At 51.6% G+C, this 26,186-nt stretch overlaps 1 protein-coding gene and 1 non-coding gene across 2 annotated transcripts in view; both read left to right on the top strand.

Moving 5' to 3' along the window:
* LOC119975063 (WD repeat-containing protein 72-like) overlaps positions 1–26,186 on the top strand; it is a 410,282-nt gene that overhangs the window by 33,653 nt on the left and 350,443 nt on the right. Inside the window, exons 3-5 of the mRNA XM_038814560.1 lie at positions 4,316–4,482; positions 6,914–7,014; positions 26,053–26,131. Of these exons, the coding sequence (XP_038670488.1) occupies positions 4,330–4,482; positions 6,914–7,014; positions 26,053–26,131 (333 nt within the window). The 5' untranslated portion in view covers positions 4,316–4,329. The remainder of the gene's footprint in view (positions 1–4,315; positions 4,483–6,913; positions 7,015–26,052; positions 26,132–26,186) is intronic.
* LOC119975336 lies at positions 9,931–10,093 on the top strand. Its single transcript, XR_005462749.1, has one exon. It is a non-coding gene; the product is annotated as a U1 spliceosomal RNA (small nuclear RNA).

Genomic DNA, 26,186 nt, shown 5'->3' with positions numbered 1-26,186 from the left:
GCCGGCAGTGGAGGGGGAGGCGGAGATAGTGGTGGCGCTGGATGCGGAGAAAGCGTTTGATAGAGTTGAGTGGGGGTACCTGTGGGAGGTGCTGGAGCGGTTCGGATTCGGGGAGGGATTCATCAAATGGGTGAGGCTGCTCTACGCGGCTCCGATGGCAAGTGTAGTTACCAATGGAAGGAGATCAGAGTACTTTAGGCTCTACCGTGGGACCAGGCAGGGGTGCCCCCTGTCCCCCTTGCTCTTTACACTGGCGATTGAACCTTTGGCTATGGCGTTGAGGGAGTCAGGGAGATGGAGGGGTCTGGTGCGGGGTGGGGAGGAACATCGTGTATCACTGTATGCAGACGACCTGCTGTTGTATGTGGCGGATCCAGAAGGGGGAATGCCGGGGGTGATGGAGCTGTTAGCGGAATTTGGGGGCTTCTTGGGCTATAAGTTAAATTTAGGCAAGAGTGAGGTATTTGTAGTACACCCGGGTGATCAGGAGGAGGGAATTGGGAGACTCCCATTTAAGAGGGCAGTGAAGAGTTTCAGATACCTGGGGGTGCAGGTGGCCAGGAGTTGGGGGACTCTCCATAAGCTTAATTTTACCAGGCTGGTGGAGCAGATGGAGGAGGAATTTAAAAGGTGGGACATGGTGCCGCTATCGTTGGCGGGTAGAGTGCAGTCCGTCAAAATGACGGTTCTCCCGAGGTTCTTGTTCCTTTTTCAGTGTTTGCCCATCTTTATCCCTAGGGCCTTTTTTAGAAGGGTGACTAGTAGCATCATGAGCTTTGTTTGGGCGCATGGGACTCCGAGGGTGAAGAGGGTCTTCTTGGAGCGGGGTAGAGATGGGGGGGGCTGGCGTTACCCAATCTCTCGGGGTATTATTGGGCGGCCAATGTGTCGATGGTGCGCAAGTGGGTAATGGAGGGGGAGGGGGCAGCATGGAAACGGATGGAGAGGGCGTCCTGTGGAGATACAAGCCTGGGGGCCCTGGTAACGGCGCCGTGGCCGCTCCCTCCTACGAGGTATACCACAAGTCCGGTGGTGGCGGCTACCCTCAAGATTTGGGGGCAGTGGAGGCAACATAGGGAAGAAGTAGGGGGCTCGATGGAGGCTCCGTTATGGGGGAACCATAGGTTCGTCCCGGGGAACATTGATGGGGGATTTCAGGGTTGGCACAGAGCAGGCATCAGACAGCTGAGGGACCTGTTTATTGATGGGAGGTTTGCGAGCCTGGGGGAGTTGGAGGAGAAATTTGGGCTCCCCCCGGGGAACATGTTCAGGTATCTGCAGGTAAAGGCATTTGCTAGGCGGCAGGTGGAGGGATTCCCTTCGCTTCCCGCGAGGGGGGTGAGCGACAGGGTGCTTTCGGGGGTTTGGGTTGGGGAGGGGAAGATATCTGATATCTACAAGGTTATGCAGGAGGCGGAGGAGGCGTCAGTAGAGGAGCTGAAAGCTAAGTGGGAGGGGGAACTGGGGGAACAGATCGAAGACGGGACATGGGCTGATGCCCTGGAGATGGTTAATTCTTCCTCCTCGTGTGCGCGGCTTAGCCTCATCCAATTCAAGGTGCTGCACCGGGCCCACATGACTGGGACAAGGATGAGTAGGTTCTTTGGGGGTGAAGACAGGTGTGTCAGGTGCTCGGGGAGTCCAGCGAACCATGCCCATATGTTCTGGGCATGCCCGGCACTGGAGGAGTTCTGGAAGGGGGTGGCGAGGACGGTGTCGAGGGTGGTAGGATCCAGGGTCAAGCCAGGATGGGGACTCGCGATTTTTGGGGTTGGGGTGGAGCCGGGAGTGCAGGAGGCGAAAGAGGCCGGTGTGCTGGCCTTTGCATCCCTAGTAGCCCGGCGAAGGATCTTGCTACAGTGGAAGGACGCGAGGCCCCCAAGCGTGGAGACCTGGATCAATGACATGGCGGGTTTCATTAAGCTGGAGAAGGTAAAATTCGCCCTGAGAGGGTCGGTACAAGGGTTCTTTAGGCGGTGGCAACCTTTTCTCGACTTTCTGGCTCAACGATAGGGTACAGGGACAGTAGCAGCAGCAACCCGGGGGGGAGGGGGGGAAGGGGGAGGGACAAGGGGGGGGGGGGCGGACAATGACTATGTTTGTTTATTTAATTTTAATTTATTTTTAAGTTCTTTTGTTGTTCATTGGGGTTGGGGGATGGGGGGATGTGATACATACGGTCTGGGGGTGTTACAGTTATTATGGGTTATTTTGTTGCATTTCATTGTTTGTCGTTATGTTTTATATTTTCTGTAAAAAATTCCAATAAAAATTATATTTAAAAAAAAAAAGAATGCTGACGAATAGCCCTGCGATTGGGAACGCCGCAACACATGGCACCGCGACCCGCCCGGCAACACACACGCGGGTCATGACCCTGGGTTTGAAAATAACTGTTGTGGAAGTTGAGGACCGTTTCCACGACCAGGAGAATGATTTACAGTGATGGTGCTCCCTTGTGCTTTGTCACAGATATGCTTCTCCCCCTGTGAATGTATGTTTGTCCTGCCGTATAATTCACCAAGATTTCATGTAAAGATGCAACTCCCCATTGTCAGGTGGGGCTTGCGTATTGGAAGCATTTGTAACAACACTAGCCAGGCAGTGTGAACTTTTGAGTTTTAGAGATGGGTTTTTCTCAGTGTGTAGAGTTCAAGGGAACATGTTCACCTACTCTCATTAGTTTGAAGTGGTCATTTAAACAGTATGGGAAACATTGCGAACCTATGTATACGGAGGAAAGCTGGTTAGCCCTTCAGTTTGGGCAGCACGGTAGGACAAGTGGATAGCTCTGTGACTCCACAATGCCAGGGTCCCAGGTTCGATTCCCTGCTGGGTCAGTCTGTGCGGAGTCTGCACATTCTCCCCGTGTCGGCGTGGGTTTCTTCCGGGTGCTCCGGTTTCCTCCCACAGTCCAAAGATGAGCAGGTTAGGTGGATTGGCCGTGATAAATTGCCCTTAGTGACCAAAAAGGTTAAAGTCCAACAGGTTGGTTTCAAACACTAGCTTTCAGAGCACTGCTCCTTCCTCAGGTAAAGGAGCAGTGCTCCGAAAACTAGTGTTTGAAATAAACCTGTTGGACTTTAACCTGGTGTTGTAAGACAAGTCTTCTTACTGTGCTCACCCCAGTCCAATGCCGGCATCTCCACATCATGGCCAAAAAGGTTAGGAGGGGTTATTGGGTTACGGGGATAGGGTGGAAGTGAGGGCTTAAGTGGGTCGGTGCAGACTCGATGGGCCGAATGGCCTCCTTCTGCACTGTATGTTCTATGTTTGAAAGATGTCAAATTAGAATTGAAAGTACCAACAATTAAAGTTCCACAATCATTGGCATTCATGAGATTGATAATCCATAAACAAGGTTTTCCCGTCTCTCTCCTTACAAATTAACACTGCACAAAGGGATGGAATTATATTTTGATGACAATATAATTCATAAAAGCTAAGGGGCGGTATTCTCCGCTCCCGATAAAAATCGGGATGGCTGACGTGAAATCGGCCGAGCTTCACGACGGCCTCGGGGCCCGCTCCCCGCACCTAATTCACCCCCATCCGGGGGGCTAGTAGCGGCCCCCCGTCGTTCCCGGCCGCGACCTTGTCGCGCCGGAAATGATGTGGAAACGGCGCTTTTCGGATGACATCAGCGCGCAGATGGCACGAACCCGTGCATGCGCGGTGCCGACTTTCTCCTCCCCCGCCCGGCAAGACGTGGCGGCTTGATCTTGCCGGGCGGCAGAGGGGAAAGAGTGCGTCCGTTTTGGACGCTGGCCTGACGATCGGTGGGCACCGATCGCGGGCCTGTCCCCTCCGGAGCACAGTCGCAGTGCTCCCGTCCAAATCGGGCCCCTAGATGCCTCAAACGGGCTTCTGGCGCCCGTTTCATGACGGCAGCGACCAGGTGTGGTTGCTGCCGTGGTGAAACGGGCGTGAAGGGCCGGCCACTCGGCCCATCGGGCTCGGAGAATCGCCGTTCGCCGTGAAAAACGGCGAGCGGTGATTTTTCCGAGCCCGGGGGGGATCGCTGGTGGCGCCAGGGGGGCATAAAAAATGTTGGGAGGCCCTCCCACGATTCTCCCACGCTACGTGGGGAGCGGAGAATTCCGCCCCAGATTTATTAACCAGGAAAAATTAGGACGTCCTTCCCAGTTTGTCCATTGTGACATTCTCATAGTTAGCCATGTGAGAAAGGTATAAGCCACGAATGGAACATGTCAATGCTTCTACAAATAATTAACGATGGATTATGCCTCGTGTGAAATTGGATCACCGGAATTTAAATCCTCAGCGCATATTGATACATGAATATCATTTTCAGGGGTTTTGATCATCATGAAGAGTATTGTCCAGCCAATAGCAGTGTGGGAGAGGAAAGCACCATTGCATTCAATCTGTGCCCTAATGTTAACTGATGACCAGCGAACAATAGTTACAGGGAGTCGGGAGGGACAGATCTGCCTCTGGAATCTATCACCTGATTTCAAGGTTAGTGTTTAACATGATAAATTGCAATACAAAATATCTTTACTTATTTCTCGTAGAATTATTGAGTTTTACAGCACAGAAAAGGGCCCTTCGACCCATTGCGTCTGCACCGACCATCAAGCACCTATCCAGTCTAATACCATTTGCAGCACTTGATCCATAGCCTTGTATGCTGTGGCATTGGAAGTGCTCATCCAAATGCTTCTTAAATGTTGTGAGGGTTCCCGCTTCTACCAGCCTTTCAGACAGTGAGTTCCAGACTCCCACCATCCTCTGGGTGAACCAGATTTTCCTCAAATCCGCTCCACATTTCGTGCCCAAAACCGTAAATCTATGCCTCCTTCTACTATGGAGAAATGTCCCTTGTTATCTACTATCTCATGTCCCTCATAATTTTGTACACCTCAATCAAGTCTCCCCCCTCAGCACTCTCTGCCCGAACCCCAGCCTAACCAGCCTCTCTTCATAGCTGAGAAGTGCCAGCCCAGGCAACATCCTGCTGAATCTCCTCCACACCCTCTCTAGTGCAATCACATCCTTCCTACAGTGTGGCGACCAGAACGGCACACGGTACTCCAGCTGGGGCCTAACCAGCAGTTGATACAACTCCATCATAACCTCCCTGCTGTGTTTCGGCTACTAAAGCCACGTATCCCATATGCCTCCTGTTCACCAAAATACAAACCCCTTGTGTTTGTCCAGCAATACGTATGCGAGAGAGAGGGAAATGTATGGCTTTGCCTTTTACACTCTGACTTTAGAAAAATTAGGTCTGTTAAGCATGAAAAGATCTTTGTTCAACCTGTGTTTATCAGGGCTCTCTCTCTCTCTACACTGAAGTGTTTTATAAAGCTATACATCTTCCTCTGTACGTACTCTACACACTGGAATCAGTTTTAATGACCTGGAGAGGGAACTGTCTCTGGGCATGACTGAACTGTCATTCGAATCTTGTGGCTGGCCAGGAATCAATGTGAGAAATTGATTCATGAAGTGTGGTAACATACTCTTTGTTGCAAAAAGAAACCTTCATTTTGAGGTCACTTCTACTTATCATCTGACAAGACCATAAAACAAGGGGAAACTGCACTGTGATACTGTATTAATAACAAATGTTAAATAAATAGTTTAATGAATATGTTAAAATAAAAATTGTATAAATCTCTTCATTGTAAAGATCATTGAGAGCAATGTCATCTCATGGTTCTTTATTTCAAAAAGGAGGTGATGTGTGCCGAGCCATTTAAGAGTTCGCTTTGGAATATCCCGTGGCTGACCGGTGAATATTTTTTGTTTAAGGCAATATGCACAATAGGCTTGTTGATTAAAATGGTGGATGGCAACATCCACAATTATCTACTGTGAGGATAACTGTGGTGATTGTCCCTTTAAGGGCAACACAACAGATTAAGGGTCACCTGGCCTGGGGGACCAATTGGGACTCAAAGTGGTAATCATCCCAGGAAGCGGAGGCCTCTGAGGCAAGAGACATGTAGGGAACTAGCTGCGGCCATGTGGCTGCTGAACAATTCTTATTAATAAACTCCTTGATGTACCATCAATTGGACTCGAGACACGATGAAGATCCAAACTGTGGCTTTAATCAGCTAGTTGTTAGCCTGGTGGTCGACTACAGAGAAAGGTCGACCGCCAGGAACTCTGGGTACTTATACCCCTCGGAGGCGGGGTCTAATTGCCTCTCGACCAATTGATGAGCAGTCACATGACTAGTCCCAGCCAATCGGACGAGAGGCACATGACCAGCCAGAGCCAATGGGAAACCAATGCTCTGCACCAATGGCAGTGCTCACATTCATACCACCACACTCCTTTCAGTAACTGAGTCTCTGAAAGTGTGTCATTACAATAACCCAGCCTAGCACAAGTCATTAAGAGCCACAATACGCCGCTAGTAATGAGTCTGATATTACAGCCATCCTGCTCTTCCAGGGGTGACCAAGTCACTTTGAACTGGACAGAATGTGATCTCGATGTTACTGTCTGCCTCTGGGAAGGGGAGTCTGCAAATACCTGTGTTCATGAATGGGGTAATGTGGCATTGATGGTAGAAACTTGCTTCAATGTCACTCGGTGCCTGGTTGAAGGACCCCCCCCCCCCCCCCCCCCCCCCCCCATACTGCCGAGGTGTCTCAGCAACTCTGGGCCTTGATGGTGCTGCCAAACAAAACACAGCTGCTGCCCACTGATTGGCTGGCATTTTCAGGGGGCTGGACTTCTACCCCCGGGGTACTTGACCCTCAGGAAGACCAGCTGCTGCCCAATTCAATGCACCTTCCTCAAAGGAAGTGGCATGGGACTCTTGCTCACTCTCTCGCTGGCAAGTGAGACCCTCATTGCCTCCATTCAATACCATCCAATGTTTTTTTTTACATCATTTCACGTGTATTAGCACTGTTTTGTATTCTCCTAGACTCTGCCAAGAATCTTCCTGTTTGGCCACACTTCTTCCGTTACGTCCCTTGGCAAAGCAAGTGAGAAGCAACCGTATATCGTCAGTGCAGCTGAAAATGGGTAAGTCATCCTGACTAAATGGATCCCTTCAGGCATCTGTGCTGAATTGCACCAAATGTGACCAAGAGCATAGGTGAGCCATTGCCAAGCTTCAACCAAAACCCTTCTTAACTGGCACAGATATGGCCTTCCTTCTGTCTAACCTGCTTCCCATTCTGTAAGTAAGAATCTGGCCTCTGCCTGAGAACGTAGCACAGTTTGTGTATTGGAAACATTAACCAGATCTTATCACTCCAAGGTGCTCTGAGTTAGAAAGCTTTCGGCTCCATGCCATGCCCTCAGGTCAGTTTCCTGCAGCATCACCACATCAGCCTTTAAGCTCTTTAAATGTGTAAAAACCCTCAACCTCTTCTCAAATCCCCATAACCCCCTCACGTGTCACGTTACTATTCTGATCGGGGGCCTGTCACCACCCCCCCACGCCCCTCCCCCACACCTCCCCACTCCTGCCTCCTATCCGCCATCACTGTACATCCGGGCTTGCACCTTGGGCCTGACCCATCCCGTCCCTTTGTTGCTGTTGAACCCGTCCCTCCTGTTAGAATCCCCTCATGTACTTCCTTGAGATACCCTCAATCACGACACAGGAGAGAAGATAGATGATTCAAAGGCTTTAATCATCTGAGAACTGTACAGCAGCCGAGAAGTGTGCTCATCACATGTTGCCTGAGTGAGCCTTATCTTATATACCGTTTCCTGGGGGCGGAGCCAGAGGCGGAGTCCCCCAGGGTTCCAAGCCCGGTCTTAAAGGGTCAATGCGTTAAAGGTAAGGTACCATTATATCAGCTACTGATAACATTCATCACATTCCTCTTGAAAACATTTCTCCCAGTATCGATCCCAAGCCCATCAAAACCTGTTTGACCAGGTTCCAATGACTGTGGCCCCTCCCCCCACCACACTCCCCTTCATGAGCCACCCTTCGCTAGCTGGTGTGGAGGCCCCTGCCCAGGCCCCCTCCTCTCAATCCCCTCCCCCATAACCCAATCCCTGAAAACAAAGACACTCAAACATAACCAGTGCAAAAAACTGCACCCCAGAAAACCATCATAACCCCAAAGCCCAATGTTTCCCACCAACAACTCCGCCAACATCTTCGTGAAGTACTTAGTGGGCCTTGGGCTCTTCACCCGCTTCAGGAAGCCCATTATTCTTAAATTCTGCCACCTCGACCTTTTGTCCAGGTCCTCCACCTTGACTCTGAGTCTTTTGTTGGCCTTGTAGCCCTTAGCAGAGGTACACTACCCTTACCAATCAGCCAACCCAAAAACTAAACCCCCAACTGTTCCCCCCACAAATACAAAACAAATAAATATCCTTAAACAAGATATAAGGCTGTATGTAATGTTTAACCCCCCTCCCTTCAGTCCGAAGCCAAACCCCAGTCCCATCTCTGATTTCAACCCCAGTCCTTCAGCCTTCACAAATGCATCTGCTGCCTCCACCATCTCAAAGTGGAAGTCTATCGAGTTATAGGTCACCCTCAGCTTCGCCATGTCGATGAAGCAGAACCTCACACCGTTCCTGAATAGTGCCGTCTTTACCCGACCAAAGGCTGTCCACCTTCTCGCCAGCTCCACAGTTAAGTCCGGGTACATACGAATACCAGCTCCCTCCCACTTCACGTCACGTCTTTCATTCATCCACCTCAGGACCTTCTCCGTAACGGTAGCACGGTAGCATTGTGGATAGCACAATTGCTTCACAGCTCCAGGGTCCCAGGTTCAATTCCGGCTTCGGTCACTGTCTGTGCGGAGTCTGCACATCCTCCCCGTGTGTGCGTCGGTTTCCTCTGGGTGCTCCGGTTTCCTCCCACCGTCCAAAGATGTGCAGGTTAGGTGGATTGGCCATGATAAATTGCCCTTAGTGTCCAAAATTGCCCTTCATGTTGGGTGGGGTTACTGGGTTATGGGGATATGGTGGAGGTGTTGACCTTGGGTAGGGTGCTCCTTCCAAGAGCTGGTGCAGACTCGATGGGGCAAATGGCCTCCTTCTGCACTGTAAATTCTATGATATAATTAACGTGGAACTTGTGAATACAAATTATGATGGCCCTTAGCGGCTCGTTTGCCTTCGGCTTGGGCCTGAGTGACTGGTAGGCCCTGACCAGCTCATACCGGAAGGGTTCTTCCCCCTCCACCAACAACTCCGTCAACATCTTCGCAAAGTACCCAGTTGGCCGCGGGCTTTCCACCCCCTTCGGCAAGCCCACTATTCTTAAATTCTGCCGGCACGAGCTACTCTCCTGGTCCACCTTGGCTCTGAGTCTTTTGTTGGCTTCCACCACCCTCCACAACTCCTCACCCATCGAGGTGAACTGGTAACTGTGCTGAGACAGAGTTCCCTCTATCCCCTTCAACTTCTCCCCTTGCACCCGCACCTCGGCCAACATCTTCAACACTGCCGCCTTCACCGGCACCCTTGCCTCCTCCACCAATTCTATCATCTCATTTCGCATAACCTCCATGTGCTTGGCAATCTGCCTCTCAGATTCTCCAGCCATCACCTCGGTCAGAGTCTCCACTGTGAAGGGCGCGGCCCCACTCAGCGATCCAGCCTCCGCCATCTTTCCCCTTGCCGGGCTAACCCGTTCATTCGACTGCGAACTTTCACTCACCCCCTCCTCTTCCCGCGGCTTTCTTCTGGGTCTTCGACATTCCCCTCCTTCCGTATGTCTTCCTACACCAGCTTGTTCAAAAACTGCCCCTGGAACCGGCACTAAACTCCAAAAAAGAGAGCCTTGAGCAGGAGCCACCCAATGTGCGACTTTTACCTAGATGCTGCCACCGGAAATCTAACAGGCCCAACTTCAATCTTGCGGCTCACTGAGATGCAGGAGGGCCACTCGTACGGCCCATACACTAGCCTAGGTTGCCCATCACTGACTTCCGCCATTGCATACAGCTCACCCGGGAAATACTTAACTGGTAGGGTGAAACCAGAATCAAGTAGGCGGTTCTCCCAGGACGAGGCTATCCCACTGCACTTCGGGTGTGCTGAAGGCTGCAATGTCCCCAAATGTGGGATATTCGACTGCAATATGTATGGTAGTGGGGGACTGTGTTTGCACTCGTCCCTGATTTGTATATGAAAAACAGAACATGCTTTTCCACAACAGCTGCGTTTTATATGGGCAGCGCGGTAGCACAGTTCTTAGCACTGTTGCTTCACAACACCAGGGTCCCTGGTTCGATGACTGTGTGGAGTCTGAGTTGGGTGACTGTGTGGAGTCTGCACGTTCGCCCCCTGTCTGTGTGGGTTTCCTCCGGGTGCTCCGGTTTCCTCCCACAAGTTCTGAAAGACGTGCTTGTTAGGTGAATTGGACGTTCCGATTTCTCCCTCAGTGTACCTGAACAGGCGCCTGAATATGGCAACTGGGGATTTTTACAGTAACGTCATTGCTGCGTTAATGTAGGCCTACTTGTGACGATATTAAAAATTATTTATTATTTTTATTTATTAAATCGGGCAGCATTCTCAATTTCGATGAAACATGCACAGCGTTGAAAACGAGCTTCATTCACGAGTAGGAATGTGAATAACTACAATACCTGGCCAGTTTTCACCGGCGCTGCTCTCCCTGTTGATCACTCGAGAAGTTTCTCGTTACAGTTTAAGCCTCATTAAACAAGTGGATTTTATGGCTTCAGAATGTCACGCCATCGCAGCAAACGATTGCCCAAAGGATATAGCCTTTCTTAACAATTAAAAGAATTTATAGAGTGAAAGTCCTCCATGTGCCACGTAAAATATTTACAGCTTAGTATGACAGCAACTCCTGCATTGGAACTACAGTTTCCCATGTGTGCGGCAGTGGTGCATTCCACTCAGTTCTCCAGAACATTGTGGTGTGTTTGTCACTGGAGAATCCAGGAGCATACCAGCCTGTCACCAATATCACCGTGGAGGAAAACTCCTGCTCCTTGTCTTTTGAGGTGCACTTCTTTACATTAAACTGTATCTGACAACTATTTACACAACCTGCTAGCTTATCTGAGCCCTCTTTCAGTTGTACACAGCTTTGTCACAATTATTTTTATGTACCCCCGATTTGATGTCATCAGCTAATCTCCATGCTGGAGCACATGGCCTCCATCTTGACGTGAAGCCCTGTGCTAAGTTGGGAGCCGGACCCCTCTGAGTGCACTTGGCAATGCACCAAGCATCTTGGTGTGCGTTCCCCTCAGCATGCACCGTCCTGTCAAAGTTCTCTGCAGCATAATTTGTCCACGATTTCACCCGTCATGAATTCCATTTGCTGTTGAGTGAGCGGCACTGGTGTACTGCGTGCGCCGCTCGCCAGAATAGGAATGGCAGGATGGCTAAGATGAATACGTGGCTTGAGGGATGGTGCAAGAGGAGGGATTCAAATTCTTGGGGCATTGGAATCGGTTCTTGGGGAGGTGGAACGATCTGCACCTGGGCAGGACTGGAACGAATGTCCTGAGGGGGTGCTTGCTAGTGCTGTTGGGGAGGGTTTAATCTAATATGGCAGGGGGATGGGAACCGATGCAGGACGTCGGGAGGGAAGTAAGGTGGGAACAGAAACAAAAGGCAATAAAGGGAAAAGTGGAAGGCAGAGAAACCAAAGACAAAAATCAAAAACGGCCACAATACATCATCACTCTAAAAGGGCAATAAATGTCAAAAAACAAACCTGAAGGCTCTGTGGCTCAATGCGAGGATTTACTAGGATGTTGCCTGGTATGGAGGGAAGGTCTTACGAGGAAAGGCTCAGGGACTTGAGGTTGTTTTCGTTAGAGAGGAGAAGGCTGAGAGGTGACTTAATAGAGACGTATAAGATAGTCAGAGGGTTAGATAGGGTGGACAGTGAGAGTCTCTTTCCTCGGATGGTGATGACCAACACGAGGGGACATAGCTTTAAATTGAGGGGTAGTAGATGTAGGACAGATGTCAGAGGCAGTTTCTTTACTCAGAGAGTAGTAGGGGTGTGGAACGCCCTGCCTGCAACAGTAGTAGACTCGCCAACTTTAAGGGCATTTAAGTGGCCACTGGATAGACATATGGATGAAAATGGAATAGTGTAGGTCAGATAGGCTTCAGATGGTTTGACAGGTCGGCGCAACATCGAGGGCCGAAGGGCCCGTACTGCGCTGTAATGTTCTATGTTCTATGTTCTAATAACGTTGATGGATTAACTGTACTGACTATCATTAATGGATATAACGTAATTGGGATCACGGAGACCTGGCTCCAGGGTGACTAAGGATAGGAACTCATCATCCAGGGGTATTCAATATTCAGGAAAGAAAGAAGGAAAGGAAAGAGAGGTGGGGTAGCGTTGTTAAACAGGAGATTAACTCAATAGTAAGGAAGGACATTAACCTGGAAGATATGGAGCGGAATTCTCTGACCCCCGCAGGGTCGGGGAATCGCCCGGGGCCGGCGTAAATCCCGCCCCCGCCGTGGCCGGAATTCTCCGCCACCCGGGAATCGGCGGGAGCGGAAATCACGCCCCGCCGATCGGCGTGCCCCCCGAGGCGATTCTCCGGCCCGCGATGGGCCGAAGTCCCGCCGCTGACAGGCCAATTCCGCTGACGTGGTTTAAACCACCTCTGGTGGCGGCGGAATTGGCGGCGCGAGCGGGCCCCTCGGGACCTGGGGGGGGGGGGCGATCAGACCCCGGGGGCTGTCCCCACGGTGGCCTGGCCCGCGATCTGGGCCCACCGATCAGCTGGTGGACCATGCCGTGGGGGCACTCTTTTCCTTCCCCACCGCCGCCATGACCTCCACCATGGCAGAGGCGGAAGAGACCCCCTCCACCGCGCATGCGCCGGTGGTAACGTCAGAGGCCGTTGATGCTCCGGCGCATGCGCGGACTCACGCCGACCGGTGAAGGCCTTTCGGACAGCCCTGACGCCGGCTGGCATAGCGCCAAAGGCCATTGGCGCCATTCGGCGTAGCGGGAGCCACTCCGGCGCGGGCCTAGCCCCTAAAGGTGCGGAGAATTCTGCACCTTTGGGGAGGCCCAACGCTGGTGTGGTTCACGCCACTCCGCTATGCCGGGACCCCCCGCCTCGCCGGGTAGGGGAGAATTTCGCCCCTGGAATCTGTATGGTTGGAGGTGTGAAACACCAAAGGGCAAAAAACATTAGTGGGAGTTGTGTACAGACCACCAAACAGTAGTTGTGAGGTTGGGGATGACATCAAACAATAAATTAGAGATGTGTGCAGTAAGGGTACAGCAGCTATTATGGGTGACCTCAATCTGCACATTGATTGGGCTAATCAAACTGCTTGCAATGCGATAAAGGAGGATTTCTGGAATGTATAAAGGATAGTATTCTCGGCCAATATGTTGAGGAACCAATTCGAGAGCAGGCCACCCTAGACTGTCTATTGTGCTATGAGAGAAGATTAATTCGCAACATTGTAGTGTGAGATCCTTTAGGGAAGAGTGACCATAATATGGTAGAGTTCTTCATTCTGATGGAGAATGACACAGTCAAGTCTGAGAGTAGGGTTCTGAACGTAAAGAAAGCTAACTTTGATGGTATGAGACGTGCATTGGCTAGGATAAGCTGGCAAAGGATACTTAAGGGGTTTACAGTGGATAGGCAATTGCAGACATTTAAAGAACACACGGATGAGCTTCAACAATTGTACATCCTTTTCTGGTGGAAGAGTAAGATGGGGAAGGTGGCTCAACCATGCTTAGCAAAGCAAATCAGGGATAGTTATAAAGCCAAAGAGGAGGTATATAAACTGACCAGAGAAAGCAATGAGCCTGCGGACTGGGAGAAATTTTGAATTCAGCGGAGGAAGACAAAGGGTTTAATTCGGAAGGGGAAAATAGAATATTACAGTAAGCTTGCAGAAAACATAAAAACTGACTGCAAAAGCTTCTCTAGATATGTGAAGTGAAAAGGACTGAAGACAAATGTAGGTCCCTTACAGATAGAATCAGGTGAATTCATAATGGGCAACTAAGAGATGGCAGACCAGTTGAACAATTACTTTGGATCTGTCTTCACGAAGGAGGGAACAAATACCCTTCCAGAAATGCAAGGGGACAGAGGATCTAGCATGAAGGAGGAACTGAAGGAAATCGTTATTAGTCAGGAAATTGATGGGATGAAAACCCGATAAGTCCCCAGGGCCTGATGCTCTGCATCCCAGACTACCTCAGGAAGTGGACTTGAAATAATGGACGCATTAATGATCATCTTCCAGCATTCTAATAGATTCTGGAAGAGTTCCAATGGATTGGAGGGTATCTAATGTAACCCCACTTTTTAAAAAAGGAGGGAAGAGAGAAAACCGGGAATTATAGACCGGTTAGCCTGACATCGGTGGTGAGGAAAATGCTGGAGTCAATTATTAAGGATGAAATAACTGAGCATTTGGAAAGTGCGGATGGGATCGGTCCAACTCAGCATGGATTCACTAAAGGGAAATCATGCTTGACAAACCTTCTGGAATTTTTTGAGGATGTGACCAGTAGAGTGGACATGGGTGAACTAGTGGATGCTGTGTATCTGGACTTTCAAAAGGATTTTGACAAAGTTCCACAAGAAGAGATTCATGAGCAAAATTAAAGGGCGCAATTCTCCGCACTCACGACGGTGCGGAGAATAGCGTGGCTCGTAAAATTTTACGGCCATGCTCGTCCGACGCCCTCCCGCTATTCTCCCCCCCCCCCCCCCCACCATGCCCGACTCCCGATACGAATCGCTGCCGCCGTTTTTATACGGCCAGCAGCGATTCTCAGCTGTCCGATGGGCCGAGTTCCCAGCCCTTTACGGCTGTTTTTCCGAACGGCAAACACACCTGGTCTGGCCGTTCGTAAAAACGGCCATAAAGTGCCGATTTTTAAAACCATGGCACCGATTGGCACAGCAGTACCACGGCCGTGCCAAGGGTGCCATGGGCCCGCGATCGGTGCCCACAGATCGTGGGCAGCGGGTCCGATGCCCGCGCACTCCTTGTCCCTCCGCCGCCCCGCTGTATCACTTCGCGGGGCGGCTGAGGAGCATCCCGGCCCGCGCATGCACGGGTTTCGCGCAAATGCGCGATGACGTCATCCGCGCATGCGCGGGTTGGAGTCTTCCAATCCACGCATGCGCGGCTGACGTCATATGACGCGTCAGCCGGCGCAAACTCTGGCAAGCGGGCTTAACGAAATTCGCTAAGCCCGCGATGCCGGAGTTTACGACGGCGCATGCTAGCCCCGACCGGGGACCAGAATCGGTTCCCGGTCGGGGAGGGGGGGCTGGCGTCAAACCCGCCCGGATTTGACGCCAGCCTTACGATTTCTCCCCCTCTGGGAGAATCGCGCCCAAAGTTTATGGTATTAGGGGTAACGTATTGTCCTTTTCAGAGTGGCAGGCAGTGACTAGTGGGGTGCCGCAGGGTTCAGTGCTGGGGCCCCAGCTGTTCACAATACACATTAATGATTTGGACGAAGGAATTGCCTGTAATATCTCCAAATTTGCAGACAACTCTAAGGTGGGTGGTAGTGTGTGCTGTGAGGAGGTTGCAGAGAGGCTGCAGGATGACTTGGACAGGCTGGCTGAGTGGGCAAATACTTGGCAAATGCAATATGAAGTGGGTAAATATGAGGTGATTCACTTTGGTGGCAAAATCAGGAAGGCAGATTATTATTTGAATGGTAGCAGTTTAGGAAAAGGGAAATTGCAACAAGACCTGGGTGCCATGGTGGAACAGTTGCTGAAGGTTCGCATACAGTTCTAGCAGGTGGCGAGGAAAGCTAATGGCTTGCCATTCAGGACTGAGTTGAGACAGAACCTTATCTTAGAGAGTTGTGAACTTGTTAAATTCTCTACCACAGAAAGCTGTTCCCTTGAGGCTAAAGGGATCAAAGGGTGTGGAGAGAAAGCGGGAGTGGGGTACTGAATTTGCACAATCAGCCATGATCATATTGAATGGTGTTGCAGGCTCGAAGGGCCGAATGGCCTACTCTGTATCTATTTTCTGTTCTTATGTTTCTTTTTTAAAAAAAAATAATTTTTATTCAAATTTTCCAACAACAAATTTTATCACAACAAAGAAAAACAGTAACCCCTCCCCCAATACAAAAACAATAAATTAACAACAAGAAAAAGAAATAAGCGTATAACCATGAGAACAAACCCCCCCACAACAAACCCGTAGCCCCCCCCCGGGTTGCTGCTGATATTGACCCCCCTCTAATGCTCCGCCAGGAAATCAAGAAAAGGCTGCCACCGCTGGAAGAACCCTTGCACCGACCCCCGCAGGGCAAACTTGACCCTCTCCAGTTTAATGAACCCGGCCATGTCGTTGATCCAGGATTCCGGACTCGGGGGTTTCACATCCTTCCACTGCAAAAGGATCCTTCGCCGGGCTACTAGGGACGCAAAGGCCAGGATACCAGCCTCTCTCACCTGCTGCACTCCCGGCTCCGATGCTACCCCAAAAATAGCGAGCCCCCAGCCCGGTTCCGCCCTGGAGCCGACCACCTTGGACAAGATCCCTGCCACCCCCTTCCAGAAACCTTCCAACGCCGGACACGCCCAGAACATGTGGGTGTGGTTTGCTGGGCTCCCCGAACACCTGCCGCTCCTGTCCTCACCCCCAAAGAACCGTCTCAGCCTGGTCCCAGTCATATGCGCCCTATGCAGTACCTTTAGCTGAATCAGACTAAGCCGTGCGCAAGAAGAGGAGGAATTCACCTTCCCCAGGGCGTCCGCCCACGTCCCCTCCTTAATCTCCTCCCCCAACTCCTACTCCCAATTCGCTTTCAGCTCCTCCACCCAGGCCTCCTCTCCCTCCTGCATCACCTGATAAATTGCAGAGATCCTACCCTTGCCGACCCATGTCCCCGAGAGCACCCTATCCTGAACCCCCTTGGCGGCAATAGGGGAAACTCCGCCACCTGCCGCCTAACAAACGCCCTAACCTGCATATACCTAAAAGAATTCCCTGGGGGGAGACCCCACTTCCCCTCCAACTCCTCTAAGGTCGCAAACTTCTCTCGTCGAGGAAGAGGTCCCCCATCCGCCTGATACCTGCCCTGTGCCAACTCAGAAACCCTCCATCTATCCTCCCTGGTACAAACCGGTGGTTCCCCCGTATTGGGGACCAGACCGAGGCCTTCACTTCCCCCCTATGCCGCCTCCACTGCCCCCAGATTTTGAGGGTAGCCACCACTATTGGACTCGAAGAGAACCTTGCCGGGAGGAGCAGCAACGGGGCCGTCACCAGCGCCTCTAAACTCATGCCCACACAGGACGCCGCCTCCATCCTCTTCCATGCGGCTCTCTCCCCCTCCATCACCCACCTACCAATCATTGCCACATTCGCAGCCCAGTAATACCCACAATGGTTGGGCAGCGCCAATCCACCCACCTCCTGCCTCGCTCCAAGAATACCCTCCTCACCCTCGGGGTCTTCTGCGCCCACACAAACCCCGTAATACTCCTGTTAACCCTCCTAAAGAAAGCCTTCGGAATCATAATGGGTAAACACTGGAAGAGAAACAAAAACCTCGGGAGCACCCTCATCTTAACTGACTGGATCCTGCCCGCTAGGGAGAGTGGCAACACATCCCACCTCCTGAACTCCTCCTCCATCTGCTCCACCAGCCTCGTGAAGTTTAACCTATGCAGGGCCCCCCAGCTCCTGGCTATCTGGACTCCCAGGTATCTGAAGTTCCTCTCTGCCCTTTTCAGCGGGAGCTCCCCTATCTCTTTCTTCTGCTCCCCCATATGCACCACGAACAGCTCACTCTTCGCCACGTTGAGCTTATAGCCAGAGAAGTCTCCAAACTCTCCCAGGATCCTCATCACCTCTGGCATCCCCCCCCCCCCCCCCCCGCCGGATCTGCAATATACAGCAGTAAATCGTCCGCATAAGCGACAGCTGGTGTTCCCCCCACAACACAATCCCCCTCCAGTGCCTCGATTCCCTCAGCGACACGGCCAGCAGTTCGATCGCCATGCGAACATCAGGGGAGACAAGGGGCACCCCTGCCTCGTCCTCCGGTACAACCGAAGGTCCTCCGACCTCCTCCCATTCGTTACCACGCTCGCCACCAGAGCATTATACAACAGCCTCACCCACCTAATGAATCCCTCACCAAACCCAAATCTCCTCAACACCTCCCACTCCACCCTGTCAAAAGCTTTCTCCGCATCCATTGATGCCACTATCTTCGCCTCCCCGTCCACCACCGATACCATTATGACGTCAAGAAGCCGCCGCACATTGACATTCAGCTGCCTCCCCCTCACAACACCCGTTTGGTCCTTGTGAATGACCTGCGGGACCACATCCTCCACTCTCCTGGCCAGCATCTTGGCCAGCAGCTTCGCGTCCACATTGAGGAGCGAGATCGGCCTGTAAGATCCACACTGGAGGGGGTCCTTATCCCGCTTCAAGATCAAAGAAATTAATGCTCTGGACATCGTCAGGGACAAGGCCCCCCCCCTCCCTTGCCTCATTAAGGGTCCTCACTAACAGCGGGCCCAACAGGTCTGAAAACTTCTTGCAAAATTCCACCGGGAACCCGTCAGGCCCCGGTGCCTTCCCTGACTGCATACTCCCCATCGCCTTGATCAGCTCCTCCAACTCGATTGGGGACCCCAGACCCTCCACCCGCTCCTCCCCCACTCTCGGGAACTCCGGCTTGCCCAAGAAGCGGTCCATCCCACCCTCCTCCCCAGGGGGCACTGACCGGTACAACTCCGCATAAAAGGTCCTGAACACCCCATTAATGCACCTTGCACTCCGCACCAGACTCCCTCCTATACCTCTAACTCCCCATATCTCCTTCGCCGCCTCCCGCTTCCGGAGCTGGTGGGCCAGCATCCGACTTGCCTTCTCCCCGTTTTCATATACCGCCCCATGCGCCCTCCTCCACTGTGCCTCCGCTTTCTGGGTGGTCAATATGTCAAACTCTGCTTGGAAACTACGACGCTTCCTCAAAAGCCCTTCATCCGGGACCTCCGCGTACCTCCTGTTCACCCTCACCATGGGCGCGATTCTCCCAGAGAGGGAGAAATAGTAAGGCTGGCGTCAAATCCGGGCGGGTTTGACGCCAGCCTCCCCCTCCCCGACCGGGAACCGATTCTGGTCCCCGGTCGGGGCTAGCATGCCGCCGCCGTAAACTCCGGCATCGCGGGCTTAACGAATTTCGTTAAGCCCGCTTGCCAGAGTTTGCGCCGGCTGACGCGTCACATGACATCAGCCGTGCATGCGCGGATTGGAAGACTCCAACCCGCGCATGCGCGGATGACGTCATCGCGCATTTGCGCGAAACCTGCGCATGCGCGGGCCGGGATGCCCCTCAGCCGCCCCGCGAAGTGATACAGCGGGGCGGCGGAAGGACAAAGAGTGCGCGGGTATCGGACCCGCTGCCTGCGATCGGTGCCCGTGGTACTGCCGTGCCAATCGGTGCCATGGTTTTAAAAATCGGCACTTTACGGCCGTTTTTACGAACGGCCAGACCAGGTGTGTTTGCCGTTCGTAAAAACGGCCGTAAAGGGCTTGGAACTCGGCCCATCGGCCAGCTGAGAATCGCTGCTGGCCGTAAAAAAAACGGCGGCAGCGATTCGTATCGGGAGTCGGGCGTGGGGGGGGGGGGGGGGGGGGAATAGCGGGAGGGCGTCGGACTAGCGTGGCCGTAAAATTTTACGAACCCCGCTATTCTCCGCACCGTCGTGAGTGCGGAGAATTGCGCCCCATTTCTTCCACCAACCTCTCCCTCTCCTTTTTCTCCCTCCTCTCCCTGTGTGCCCTAATAGAAATCAGCTCCCCTCCAACCACCGCCTTCAACGCCTCCCAGACCACCCCCACCTGTACCTCCCCATCGTCATTAGTTTCCAAATACCCCTCTATACACCTCCGGACCCGCCCACATACCTCCTCGTCCGACAGCAGCCCCACCTCTAATCTCCTCAGCAGGCGTTGATCCTTCCCCTCCCCCAGCTCCAGGTCCACCCAATGTGGAGCGTGGTCTGATATGGCTATCGCTGAATACTCCGCCCCTACCATCCTCGGAATCAACGCCCTACTAAAGACAAAAAAGTCAATCTGGGAGTAAGCCTTATAGAAATGGGAGAAGAACGAGAACTCCCTACCCCCCAGCCTCATAAACCTCCAAGGGTCCACCCCTCCCATCTGGTCCATGAACTCCCTCAGCACTGTGGCCGCCGCCGGCCTCTTACCGGTACTCCTCACCCCCCCCCCCCCCCCCCCCCCCCCCCCCCCCGGACTAAGAATGAACCTGTGGTGAGAGGTGGGTTCCATGAAAGGAATAGTCGCCAGTTGAGATTGTAACGGATTAGATTCTTGAATTAAAGAAACCCTCTCATCACAGTCGGTGTGGTGCGAATTTAGAAATCAACTTCAGAGACAAGGGGATGGATTCTCCAATCCTGCGTCTATGTCTGCAGGATCCATCTGGTCTTACAAGCAGAAAGTTGGCATGCCCCCGCACCATTCCTCCGTCTGATCGGGGGCCTAGCAGCTGTGCAGCATAAAGCCCCCGGCTTCACCTGCGGATATGGCTGGGTCTGTGGCCGCACATGCGCATGGCGGCAGCCATGCCATGCAACCTGGTGTCGGCTGTGCGCGACCCGGCCATGTCAAAAACTGACCACTGTTACCCTCCTTGCCACCCCCGGACCACCCCCCACCAGTGCCCCCCCCCCACGTCCGCCAGCGGAACGGCTCCCCCCCCCTCCCCCCCGACGGTGGCGGCGCTGGCCAGAGTCCGCAGCCGCCACGCGAGGTCCCCGAGCACACGCGAGCGACGCCGTCGTGGACTCGGCCCATCGGGGGCGGAGCATCGGAGGAGGGCCTCAGATGACGTCACAACAAGACTAGGCGCGTGGAAATTGAGAACCGAAAACGCCTTATTCAATTTTTCCCGTTTTCTTGCTCCTCATCCGGCCTGCTGAGCATTTCCAGCATTCTGTGGCTTTTTGCCTTACTTGTGGAAGCTTATCTTGTTACTTTCCACAGCTTGTCACTGAAAGATGGAAACCTTTGTGCTCCTTGGAATATTTGTCCATTTCCCAGTGTACATATCTCCAAGCTGCTCAACCTCTTTCCCAGCCAGATACTTATTCAGTAACACGATGATTTACCTTGTTCGGGAATTTATTTCAGGTATCCATCAATCTGTTAAGGGAAATTGATGATTTCTTACTGATTTTGTCGTTTTTGTACAGTGCAGGTTTAGTCGATGGTTTCTCGATGCCATCAATACTCTGCAGCATTTCAAAGACCAGAAAAATTCCCCTTCACTGGGTACCATTCGACACTCAGATTTAAAACGCTGGTTTTGGATGGTTCTGATTGTCTTGACCGGGATAGTTACCCAGGAGAAGTTAGAAGAATTTAAACCACTTCTGATTTCTCGGTAACGATAGTGCTGACCACCGCCCCCACCCCCAACACTGGACCTCAGAATTAACCCTCGGTAACTATAGTACTGACCACCGCCCCCACCCCCAACACTGGACCTCAGAATTAACCCTCGGTAACTATAGTACTGACCACCGCCCCCACCCCCAACACTGGACCTCAGAATTAACCCTCGGTAACTATAGTACTGACCACCGCCCCCACCCCCAACACTGGACCTCAGAATTAACCCTCCCTCACCCCCACGGACGAGGTAGTGTCCTGATAGGACGGTTGTTTTTTCCCCTTTCTCTCGACTCTCCCACACTCGACACAAGCCTTCGAGAACCTGCTCCACTGCGCTGTTCCCACCTGGCTAGAGTCCGCAAGGTCAGGTGAGAAAGGTGCGACTGTGTTTCAGTGGCAGTAACTAGGAGTAAAGTAGCAATCCGATGGCAATTGCCACTCCACGGCGGTTATGGCCCACTGTTAATGGGCGGGGTTCTCCAGTCCGTCAGGCGCGTTTTCCTGCGCCCCCCCCCCCCCCCGCCAGCAGCGGGATTCTCCCGTCCAGCAGCTGGTCAATGGGATTGCCCATTGTGGCCATTCCATTGCCTTCGGGAAATCTGTGGGTGTGGGTGCGCTGCCGGCGGACCGGAGGATCCGGCCGACGAAGAATTCCACAGAATATCTCTGTAATGTTCCAAACTCCCTTTGTTAACAGTTATTGATCCAGCTCCCTTCATGGTGTCAGCTGACTCCAGCAACCACCCTCTTTGGGAATCAGTTTCCATGGGGGTGGAATATCAGTTTTTTTTTAGAACTCATCTCTAACCTTGCTCCGGGCTTGTTAGTTTTGGGCATGCGCCCCTGATTTCTCTGTCATTTTAAGCAGCTTGTGTGAACCGTATCTGTAACCTTCCATCGTTTTACAGATCAGGATCATGTCTCGCACCAGGCTATTCTCCAGCAAACGTTAGTTGTTACTTAAAAGTTCTTCAGAGTATAATCTGCCAAAGCCTGCAATCATCCTGGTGAATCATCTGAACCCTCCCTTGTACATCTTCACTCTTCTTGAAATAAAAATAACTAATACTCAGCAGGTCTGGCAGCATCCACGGAGTTCACATTTCACCTCGGGTATGACCCTTCATCAGAGCTGAAGGAGCAAAAGAGCCTTTCAGCATTATTTTGACAGATTGCCCAAATTTTGAGGAATCGACTGTACTAAGTCCTGGAACACAGAGCTGCAAGATCTAAGATTTACTGGATATTTTCATGACCAGTAGTAACTTCAAGCAACATAATATTTGTTTAAGTTTGAAAGGGTTCATTTCCTTACTCTTTGGACCCTTGGCTTTCAGCACGACCCTGTTGAAATATGTCAGCACAAATGACAAAAAGGAGCTGGCCAATAAGTTTTCATTTACCTGTATTATACGTGTTGATATTGGCCTCAATTATTCACCTAGTGAAATCCATGTATACCAAGGCAGGACAGCAGATGTTTGAATCTTGTAAGTTAATCTTTTCGAGAGGCAATAGTCTCAATTTGTTGGCTTGTTGATACCAGGAGTTGATCCCAGTTGAGAACCAGTTCTGCCAACTCCAGCATGATGCCACCACCAAACACATTAACCCTTCACTCCCCCTTTCAGAATTGTGCAGAGACCTTTCCCTCCAGCATCCCCTGGTCCACTCCTCCATCAACCCGAACACCTCACCCTCTTCCCACGGCACCTTCCCATACAATCGCAGAAGGTGTAACGCCTGCCCCTTTACCTCCTCCCTGCACACCATCCCAGGGCCTAAACACTCGTTTGAAGTGAGGCAGCGCTTCACGTGCACCTCCTTCAACCTGTTCTATTGCATTCTCTGTTCCCAGTGCGGTGTACTGTACATTGGAGAGACTAAATGCAGACTGGGTGACCACTTTGCAGAACACCTCAGGTTCGTCCAGAAGCAGGACCCAGGCCTTCCTGCCCCTTGCCATTCCAACTCACATGTCCATCTTTGGCCTGCTGCAATGTTCCAGTGAAGCCCAGCGCAAACTGGAGGAACAGCACCTCACCTTCCGACGAGGTATGTTACAGCCTTCCAGACTTAACATTGATTTCAACAACTTCAGACTGTGAACTCTCTCCTCCACCTTCACCCCATTTTCATTTCTATCAATTTATTTTCATTTATTCCGTTGATCTGTTTTTCCCTCACCATTGTACACCCACCCCCGCCCACTGGGACTATCTGTTCCGTGTCCCTAGTTGTCCTTTGACAGACTGCGCACCTTTTTCTGCCACTAACACATTCTAATCTCTTCATGCACCACTATCAGCACTCTTCTTTGCCTTAATCACCCCCATTTACATTCTCTTTGTCTTTCTGTCCACGACATAGAACATAGAACAGTACAGCACAGAACAGGCCCTTCGGCCCTCAATGTTGTGCCGAGCCATGATCACCCTACTCAAACCCACGTATCCACCCTATACCCGTAACCCAACAACCCCCCCCTTAACCTTACTTTTATTAGGACACTACGGGCAATTTAGCATGGCCAATCCACCTAACCCGCACATCTCTTTGGGCTGTGGGAGGAAACCGGAGCACCCGGAGGAAACCCACGCACACAGGGGGAGGACGTGCAGACTCCACACAGACAGTGACCCAGCCGGGAATCGAACCTGGGACCCTGGAGCTGTGAAGCATTTATGCTAACCACCATGCTACCCTGCTGCCCCAAAGATTGACATCTTTGTCAATCTCTATCTATCGCTGGCCCTTTATGCAGCCCCACTGCTCCACCCCCCCCTGCTCCCCCTGCTCCACACATCCCCCCCCCCCCCCCCCCAAACCACAGTATAAATCCAACCCTATTTCCAGTTCCCTCCAGCTTTGACAAAGAGTCATCCAGACTGGAAATGTGAGCTCTCTTCTCTCTCCATAGATGTTGGGAAGACCTGCTGAGATTGTCCTGTATTTTCTCTTTTTATATCAACCTATCCCTGTTTTCCATTTTTCCTCCAGCTTTATCCCGGCTGTGATTCCATTGGACATGTATCTGATACCGTTCCTGTTTCACTCTATCTGGATGTGCCCCCGGCCCTTCCCCCTCATGTAATGGATCTTTATATTTACTATACCCAGTTTCAGAGTTTGAGGGTGGCTGGAATTGTCTATTTATCAGTAGCAATCCTTTAGACACACTGGCCAGAATTCTCTGGCTGTTGGGATTCTCTTTCTCCGCTGGCACCGCACCCCCGTCCGTGGGTTTCCCGTTGGCATGAGGTGGCTTCAATGGGAAACCCCATTGACAAGCAGTGGGAAGAGGGAATCCCGTCACCAGTGAATGGCGCCCCACCGGGAAACACGCGACTGGGGTGCCGGAGAATCCAGCCCACCCTCTCACAGCTGTGATATTTAATTGGATGGTTCCAGCAGGAAGGATATATATTAGCTGGAAGCCTAAGGGAGAGGGCCAGCAGTTGGGCAAGTGCTACTCCAGATGCCCCCAACAGTGCCCATTTGCCTATGGCGTGCAAATCATTGCTCACTTTGAACTTTGCAATAGGACTTCATTTGATCGAACAAATCATGTCGGTAAATGAATCTCCAATCACCAGTGCGGCCTGTCCACTGAAATATTACAACCTCCACTATCTGATTAACAGATAAAAACTAAACTCAAGCATGGTGCCACATGATAGGATGCAGATCACATCTCATTTTGTGATTATGTAGTGTTACCGTTGCAACATTAAAAAAGCATCGCAGCTTGTGAGTTAACCTTGGAAATACCTGTTTTGCAAAAAATTGCCACAGGGTGGCACTGTATTTCTAACATAAAGAGAACTGACAATCTTGGTAATCGGACTGTGGAAAGATTTTTAAAAATCTGTGAAAGTCTTCAGAATGCAAAGAAGTCCAAGTTGGACGGAAGGTACCATTTGTTAATTGGATGTGGCACATGTTCATGATGGACAATCTATCACATTGAAGCCATAACGCCTGTTTACTTACGACTTGTTGCAGATCTTAAGGAGTTTGGTTATTAGTTCCACAGTGAGTCTTCAAGCTGAGCTGTGGGGTGTAACTTCGCTGACAAAGAGGAACAGATGTGTCACCTTTCTCAAGTCGGCACAGTGACACAGGTGGCACACACTGCTGCCTCACAGCGCCAAGGACCCCGGTTCGATTCCGATCTCGGGTGACTGTGTGGCGTTTGCACGTTCTCCCCGTGTCTGCGTGGGTTTCCTCCGGGTGCTCTGGTTTCCTCCCCCAGTCCAGATATGTGCAGGTTAGGTGGATTGGCCATGATAGAATTGCCCCTTAGTGTCCAAAGGTTAGGTGGAGTTGCAGGGTTATGGGGATATGGTGGGGGTGTGGGCCAGAGGGTCGGTGCAGACTTGATCAGCCGAATAATAATAATCTTTATCGTCACAAGTAGGCTCACGTTAACACTGCAATGAAGTTACTGTGAAAAGCCTCCACCTGCACTGTAGGGATTCTATGATAAGTAATGGGAATAACAGTGTCCTGCTCAGTACTCTCCAACAAAATAAAAGCATTTTAAGATGGTTTGATCATGTTTAACTGCGGCACCAAAGAAAATCTTGATGCCATAAAGTGATTTCAGTCAATTGACCAGAAATGCTGAAGAATAACGTTTGAGATCCCCTTTTGCAGGGAGATGTGTCTTTGGAATGTCACCAGTGGCCAGTGCATAGAACATGCAAAGCTGCCCTTCACCCACACTGCAATCTATGTAAGTACTCCGACTTTTGATGTGTTGCTTCTCCATTTGATACATTTAGTTGTGT

Source organism: Scyliorhinus canicula, chromosome 12, assembly GCF_902713615.1.
Source record: "Scyliorhinus canicula chromosome 12, sScyCan1.1, whole genome shotgun sequence".
NCBI classification, from domain to species: domain Eukaryota; kingdom Metazoa; phylum Chordata; class Chondrichthyes; order Carcharhiniformes; family Scyliorhinidae; genus Scyliorhinus; species Scyliorhinus canicula.
The sequence above is the reverse complement of the archived record's forward strand: the minus strand, read 5'-3'. Positions and strand labels throughout refer to the sequence as shown.